Source organism: Ambystoma mexicanum, chromosome 2q (genome assembly GCF_040938575.1).
Source record: "Ambystoma mexicanum isolate Mex_15411 chromosome 2q, UKY_AmexF1_1, whole genome shotgun sequence".
Taxonomy (NCBI): domain Eukaryota; kingdom Metazoa; phylum Chordata; class Amphibia; order Caudata; family Ambystomatidae; genus Ambystoma; species Ambystoma mexicanum.
The window spans coordinates 685,137,503-685,145,859 of NC_090924.1; the positions used below are offsets into that span (position 1 = coordinate 685,137,503).

General features: G+C 44.3%; 1 protein-coding gene across 1 annotated transcript; it reads left to right on the top strand.

Annotated features, from left to right (window-relative positions):
• The first annotated feature begins 3,457 nt into the window (after positions 1-3,457).
• LOC138569687 (hemoglobin larval subunit alpha-like) lies at positions 3,458-7,200 on the top strand. Its single transcript, XM_069647876.1, has 3 exons — positions 3,458-3,630; positions 5,450-5,654; positions 6,878-7,200. The coding sequence occupies exons 1-3, from the start codon at positions 3,536-3,538 to the stop codon at positions 7,004-7,006; spliced, it is 429 nt and encodes a 142-aa protein (XP_069503977.1). The 5' UTR covers positions 3,458-3,535; the 3' UTR covers positions 7,007-7,200.
• Positions 7,201-8,357: the final 1,157 nt, after the last annotated feature.

Genomic DNA, 8,357 nt, shown 5'->3' on the forward strand with positions numbered 1-8,357 from the left:
TGGCGTAGGTATATCTCAAGATCATGGATACATTATGTTGCTATTTGGCACAATCTTTTTTTCTGTGTGTGAGTTTTGAGATGAACGAGCACAGTGACCATTCAATTTTAAAAATTGCTATAAAAATTCCCATTAACCGAGTAAAACAGTCCACCGATATCAACATTCTCCCGAATGTGCAAATAAATCACATTTCCTTGACCCAGAGATCTCTGGAATTGTTGAATATGTAAATATTGGTTGTTTGGCTCTCTACTGCTCTATCACATAAGATACCACTCTTTTTGTTGGAGCACTTCAAACCATTTGTCGATCGATTGTTGGTAAAGGTGGCCGTGCGAAACTCAAATGACACAAGGGGCTCTCTGCGAACAGTAAGTTACAGCACTGAAGAGAGGCGAACGATCCATTCCCCCGTCTCAGAAGACACCCCAACCAAAAGAAGAAAGGATAAAATGGCTGCCGTTCGCACAAACTCACGCTAGACCCCACTGCACCCGTGATGGATAAGTACCATGAGAAGAAGCTTCTCAGCTGTCCTTACAACACCAAGCAGTACGAACAGTACCCTGAGTGGCTGAAGATGCACAAAATGGAACCAGAGACTCGACTAAAGCTCTGAGAAGCCATGACAAGACGTTAGGGACTACACGACCTAGCAGCATTAGACAGGAAGCACACGTGCCATCCGCACAGTCAGGACACACACACCCAAACACACGAAGAATACAAGCTTCCAGTTCTATGAGATGGTGGACATGACATATACATACTGTCTGCACGTTTGTTATTTTGCCACTAGCTTATCACAGCAATGTAGAAACCGCCAGAATCAAGAAGATCACGTATACCTGCTTGCAGATGCTTACATGCAAATAACCCCATGGAATGGCAGGAGCACTCAAGGGACCTGACAAGCCATACGCTCTAACTTATGGGTGCTATGCGGAACGCACATGCAGGAGAAAACAAGACCCTGGCTCAGAACTCATAATGGGCCATAACCGTCTCAGAAAATCTGAAGCCTGCTGAGTGCTGTGCCAGCAGAACTGCCGTGGCAGAGAACGAGGCCCCTTCCAAGGTTGCACTGTTGCAAAGTGACATTCTCTACTCTGAACTGAAGTAACAGGTATGTAATTGTGCATAGGACTCACGAACACTAGGCCTAAATGGGCTGAGTAATATGGTGCACAAGGCAAATGTTTGTACCTGGGCGTTGCCAATTTCTTTGCTCTTTGAAAACATCTTGCTAACTAAAACATTCCCAAGGTCATGGAACTTGTCTAATATAGTCCTGATTTAGAAAAAAGGGGATAGGTCGAATACATCAAGTTACCGCCCCACTCCGCTACTCTGTGTTGAGAGCAAAATCAAACTTTGTTTGTGTACTGCAGAAAATAGGTGGATGAAATCGTCCATTATTAGGTAAAAATTCCAGACAGGTTTCAGAAGTGGGACTGGCACTGATGCCAACAAACTGGTTATAAACACTTTAATAAAGCAAGCTGGGAAAAAGGATGCTGGCCCCGTTTACATCCAAATGGTGGACCTTGGCCTGGGCTTTGACTTTGTGGACAGGAACATCCTGTGGCAGAAACTCTGTAGGTGGGCGTTTCCGGAGCACATCCTAGACATCCTAGTCCACATTCATGAAAACACAGATGTTCAAGTACAGCTAGGTGCCCAGGGCCATGTGACACAGCGATTGCAACTTTAAGGCAGGGGTGTTTATTGGCCCCATGCCCATGATTCTCTATATTTCCTGGCATCAGCATCCTTTATCAGACCAAAAGTAGATGATGAGGGATGCTACTTGTCGAGCTGTGCCAATGATACCCTGTTGCTAGTTAGAACCCAATTGGGTCTACAATCTCTACTTTCAAAGCTTACAGAGCATATGTCACTGAACGGTTTGAAGGTAAAGCTGCCCAAAACCATCACTGTGTGTTTTGTGGGATCTAAGAGCAAACCCCCTAAATTCACTTGGCGGATGGAAGGGAAACATTTGATTGTGGAGCAGACAACGAAACACCTAGGATTTATTCTTGCTAGATCTTCACTTAAAATGGTATGGGCAAACTCTATACAAGAGAAAGGAATACAGTTGAGGGCCCAATGTCCTTGATTTATACAAGGTATTGTTGATCAACAAAAAGCAGTGCCCGTCCTCTTGTATGATTGCAAGATAACGATCTTAGTTCAAGACTTTTATTTTTCTAAATTGGAGAATTTTCTAATTGTGGACACATTTCCTATTTGCGGTAGGTGTTGGGCCTTACCTCTCTTTCTTGTTTGAGAAAATGGAACCTGCTTAGAGTGTATATGAAGCTAAGAATGGCAAACCCAAACTCCTTATTCTCTCTAATATGCAGGCACCTGTCGAAGCTAAAGTTGAGGGGTAGTAAATCTTTGGTGGATAAATGTAAAATGTTTTTTGTGGAAAACGAACTGCAAGAGGAAGCACCTTGTTTTAATCTTGTCCTAATAAAGAGGAAACTACTAAAAAAAGGACTGGATACAAACGTGTGAAAAGGGAATCTCATATAGACTACTGCGTGATTTTAGCAGAGAGCAGAGAAATGTTCTCCCGAAGTATTTAATACACAATGTCCTGATGGAAGATTCAGGAAAACCTTTAAATGAATGAGAATTAATCTGATCCATACAAGGGAGATTCTGCATGTTAGAGGGCAAGCTGCTAGCCCATCATGTAAATACTGCCAACAGGCAAATTAGGCCTTGGGAACATATTCTCTCCTGTCAGCCAACTGCGATATTAAAGTTGTCACCTTTTTAATTAAGTTGAAATTGATTGACACATTTTAATAATGTTTCATGTTAATGGAAGGATTTATTATTGTTAGTAAGCTGTGTATTAATTGAAGTTTTGATATCAAATTATGAAATGTGGATTTTAAATTTGGTGATGGTGTTAATTTTGCATGTGTTTTGTAAACCTCGTGTCAAAGTCTGCGTGTATTTTTTAAATTAACCAATTCAATAAAAACAAAAAAAGTACAACCTCATGTTTAGTTTGTTCGGTGTTGAGGGCCCTATCTTTTCCATCATTCTCACTGTTAGTACTGAACGCAGTGAGGGAGCAACATTTCATGAACCCTAAATCTTTTAAACCATTCGGTTTGCCAAATGGCAAATGAGGTTTTACAAGTAGAAAACTCCTCTCTTTGTTATGAAAAGGAATGAGGTGAAAAAGCAACCCCCATGAAAACATATTTTACTAATTCCAACTGTGAAGGCGATTTTTTTTGGGCAAGCTACTGAAAGAAATGTCCCACAGATAAGTCCTCTGTGCACGTCACACTGCAATGACCCACCCACCGCCTGGCACTGTGTCAGGGGAGATAAGAACCCCTCTCCTTGGGTGGAACCCAAGAATGACCAATGACAGTGGATGTTTGCCAAGCTCCTGAGCCGCCGTCTCCTTTAAAAGGGGCCCTGACCGGCCTACAGCACCGACTGCATTCACCTGCCATCTCCTGCTGATCCAGAGCCCCCCAGCTCCACAACCATCAAGATGACTCTGACCGCTGAAGACAAGGCCCTCATCGTCGCCATCTGTGGCAAGATCGCCGGCCACACCGATGAATTCGGAGGAGAAGCCCTGGACAGGTAAAGGCTTATGAGAGGGTGCCCTGGGGGTGTGACTGCTGCCTATAAAGGATGTGTCATTGGCATCTCATTGATGGTTAATAGCATCCGAATTCCTTAGAAAAGTGGCAATTGTATTCATTTGCAAAATGTAGTACAAAAAGTAGCTGTCAAGGCAGATGAAATTTCCTTTGCACACTGTTATTGCTCTCCGTTTGCAAAAGGTGTAAATGGTGCATACAATTTGCATGCAGCCTTTAGTATTTACATTAGCAGATGTAAAAAGCAGGGACATTCTATAGGAATCCATGGTATTTTGCCAGCATGAAAATCCCCTGCTGCCATAAAGCCATGTGTTATTTGAAGACTGAGTCGTAAATGCATCCTGCTAACTAGGTCACCCTAAAATAGAAAGAAAATTCACCAGAGTGTAAAGACAAGGTGTAAACCACTCACGCCATGGCTTTAGAACTTGCTTCTCGGTACCAAGGAGAAGAGTCTTCTTATGTTTACTGACCAATGAAGGCAGCTTAAATCCTTTTGTGGAGGTGGTAATGTCAGGGTCTATGGGTGATGTGGTAAGAATAAATAGCCTCTGCGCAGGTGGTAAGAGGCTTGAGCCTAAGTGGAGTTGACCCTCCCTGGTAGACGTCAAGAGAAGGTCTACCGCCGTGCTGAGCGTTTTGGACCCGTGTGCAGTTAGCAAGGCCTTAGTGATATTGCAGAGGGGTTAGAAGTTAGGGTCTTTGCCGGAGCTGTTATAAGGCTGAAGCCTATGATCTGGGGTTGTGGTAAGAATTTCGAGGCCCATGGAGGGCAGAGAGAGGCGGTGGTCGCAGGTACGATCCTTCGGGGGAGGTGAAACGAGGTGCACACCAGTGATATGATATGATATGGCATTTATAATGCGCCTATACACAGGTGTTTCAAGGCGCAACGAGGCAAGGGAGGGGGACCAGAGGGAAGACAGACAACGATCCTATTAGGTGACATTGAGATCGCACAAGTGCACAAGGTGTGGGTAATATAGAGCCAAAGGGGGGACTTTGTGGGTGATACGCCCCATGCAGAGGGGGTAAGAGGTCAGTGCCAATAGCCACATGATAAACGTTGAGAGTCCATGGGATCGCACTGAGAACTAAAAGTCGGAATGGCAGGTGGTTGGCAATGTTTTTTGACAATCGATGGATGTGTGCCTCAGAAAGGGACTGGTATATTATAATAATCCCTTAAATGTAACGAGTTTCTAGGACAACGTGACACAAAGCGTCCCCTATGGCGCCACCAGAAGGTGGTTGCCAGATTTAAATTAAATGTCACTTCTCTGAGGCCACCAAAACTCCTGCTGCAAACGTTAGCTTTTTTTGTGGGGCGAGAGTGGCATTTGTGTTTCACCAAAGGGATAATGCAGCAGGGTACATCAGAGAGAAATAGCAGCTATGGGGAGTTCAGCATTTGGATACTGGGGGTCCCTGCCAGATGCACTGAGGCGAAATTAGTCCACAAATTAGCACAATGAGCGCCAATGTTTGAGATTGTTAACAAGCTGGCAGCAACTTCGAGCATCATTATGCGTCTGGCCAGTTGATAAGGGGTCTAGCCACACTGTGTGCACACATTGTGTCTTCTCCAGGGCTGGACATTTTAGAATCATTAACTCATTCAAGCACTCCCAGTGGTTTATTCAAGCTTCCTAATTAGACGACAAAGGAAGGTTTTCTTTTTCTCTGTCGGGAATGGAAGGCGAATGTCAGATGAATATAAAACCAATTGTTCGAGAGTTGTAGTGAAAGTCCTGTTTAGTATAATTTTCCCTAAAGATGTCCCTATTCCCCCCCAGACTGTTCGCATGTTTCGGTCAGACTAAGACCTACTTCAGCCACTTCGACCTCAGCCCTGGCTCTGCTGATGTGAAGCGACATGGTGGCAAGGTCCTGAGCGCCGTCTGTGAAGCCGCCAAGCACTTGGACGACATTAACCAGGCCCTGTCCAAGCTGAGCGACCTGCACGCCTACAACCTGCGAGTGGACCCCGGAAACTTCCAGGTGAGAAGAAAACATAATATACAGAAAAAACATTAATTGTGTGGGTTTATGTATCAAAAAACGTACAAAAACACACAAAATTAAAGCCTGACTCGTAATATTTGGCCGTATTAATTGTCGGTAGAGGGGCTCCCAGACCTTTTTGCAAATTAATAGCTCTAACACTCCTAACCCAGAAACAGGGTTTTACCTGCAGGCAACTGCATTGTGGAGCTCGGCCCCTGCGCCGCAAAAAAGCTGGTAAAGACCTTCGGCCTCATTACGACCCTGTCGGTCCGGTAACAACGGTTTCGGTAAGCCTACCGGCACCATTGTTACCAGACCGGCAGAGTACAAGTTTGCGGTGCGGATGCCCTCCTGTCCGCCAGGTCTGACCTGGCAGGCGGAACGGCACTCGCTTGCAGACTTTCACGGTAGCACCGTCATCCCCATTACCATTGGATTAACATTTTTCTGCCGCCTGACTTCCAGAAACACCGGGTCATAATCCACTGGTGTTTCCGTGAAGCCAGGTGCCAGAAAGAAATCACAACTCTGTCGGCAGCCTGCCGGTTTTACCCGTACGGCTACTGCTGGAGTTGTAATGAGGCCCCTTGTCTTGCGTTCATTGCTTAATATGCACGCGGGGTGCATACCACAGCCAATCAGTTTGTTCAGAAAGCAGGCTTCAGCTACGTGTATACGTTTTTGTTTGTGAGCACTTATTTCCCTTGGGAGCTGAGCGCAATAATGGCACGTTTGGCGGGTAATACCAGGTGGTAACGAGCTGTCTCCCGCGTTAGACATTAACGCGGGAGGCCACCTGGTACAGTCTGTTGAATGTGACATTATTGCTTAAATCTTCTTACTACTGTCATATCATCAACAGGGAACTGTGCTCATCAATTGTGGTACGTTCCCTGTTAATGACGCCACATCCACTCTGCTAAGAAAGCCATTGACAGTTTAACTACAGAAGTGCTGCCAGGCTTTTTTTAATAATGCATTTTTTAAAATTAATATCGTGCTAAAGTCAATTATCTGACTTTTCACAAAATAACAATGCAGTATGTAAAAGAATTAAAAGCAAATGCATATTAACTTAAACTAGGGTAAGGTGTTTTCTAGTTGTAATGGTAATTAAGGAAGTCATGGAGATGGTTATAAATTGACACATGTTCTCTGTCTCTGCAGTAGACTGAATGTGCTTGGTCTGGTGCTCACGTGCTGCTTTTCCTTTTCAGCTGCTCTCTCACTGCATCCAGACTGTCCTGGCTGCCCACTTCCCAGCTGACTTCACCCCCCAGGCCCAGGCTGCCATGGACAAGTTCCTGGCCGCAGTGTCCTCCGCTCTGACCTGCAAGTACAGATAAACTGTGGACTCTGATCCGGACGGATGTGAACAGTGAAGAGGAAATGGCCGCCATGATGATGCACAAGGAAACGCGCCAGAAGGCTAGAGATCATACAGCATGAATGCACAGACCACCCGCCATTTTATGCTGCCTTTGCCATCAGATGTGGTCACTCGTTTCTATTTTAACATCTTAATAAATTGTGAAACTTCCTTCATGGTCTTTTGCATCTAATACGTCTTTGAATTGAGTGCGTTTCCTTTCTTTTGGTATCCAGCCGAAGTGGTTGCACACGTATGAATGAATCAGGTAAAGTCTTGAAATGTAGTTGGATTCCTTCTAGGGAGGCCTTTCGATGTGCAGTCCAGGCAGAAGCAGCGACAATAGCTCAACAAATAATAGTTTTGACCAGTATCACAAGGTAACCACGTTCATGACAAGGTGGTCAACGTGCTCCGGCATTTGTCCTACCTGCGCTGCCATCAGATATCTTTAGCTTCTTCACTCTGTAGCCATATTTTGCAGCCCTCTTACACCAAGTGCCCTACAATAAAAATCTTATAACGAATACATAAATAAATAATACAGTGCAAACGTTTCCCACTAAAATTAATATAAAATGACAATTCACCATGTATTATTTCAGAATTCTCAAACTGCTCAATGATAGTTAACCTGCCAAACCTGTATAGCTTTATCTCACTGCATGTACTGCAATTCACAATATTGATAACCCGTTATGTTAAAGCATTTAAAACGGAAACCACTTGCAGAGGTAAGAGGAGAACACATCAGAGGTTGGACGAGAACAAGATAAATCTTTTCAGTGTTGACTCGAGTGCAGGGCCGGTGCAAGCACTAGGCAAACTAGGCAGCTACCTAGGGTGCTGGCCAGCAAGGGCAATAAAGAGCAAGATTTTCCCTTTGCTTTCATGAATTCTAAAATAGATGTAAACCAGTCTGAGTTAAAGTAGCTGCATAAGGTTCTACTGCAATAAGGAGGGTGCCCTGCTGCAAACCACAGTGCTCACATTTCTCTGAGTCTCTAACATGGTAGGGGAAGTAAGGCTAATGCCTACTGGCACTTTTTTGGCTTCCATGTGCTTACAATGAAAACAGGAATAACGGAACATTTTTAATTACCCTAAAATAGTGAATATACAAAGTTTTATTTTTTCTTAATTTGGGGGGTCCCGCACACTTCTCCCCCACACCTCCAGCCCGCTGTTTACCTAGGTCCATAACCCCACCCCAACCCCATCCCAAACCGTTCTATTCCCATAGCCCACCCCCATATATTTTTGAAATAAAAAATAAAGTATTTCTCATTATTTTAGGGTTGTTTAAAAAGTTGTTCGCATTTCCTAAT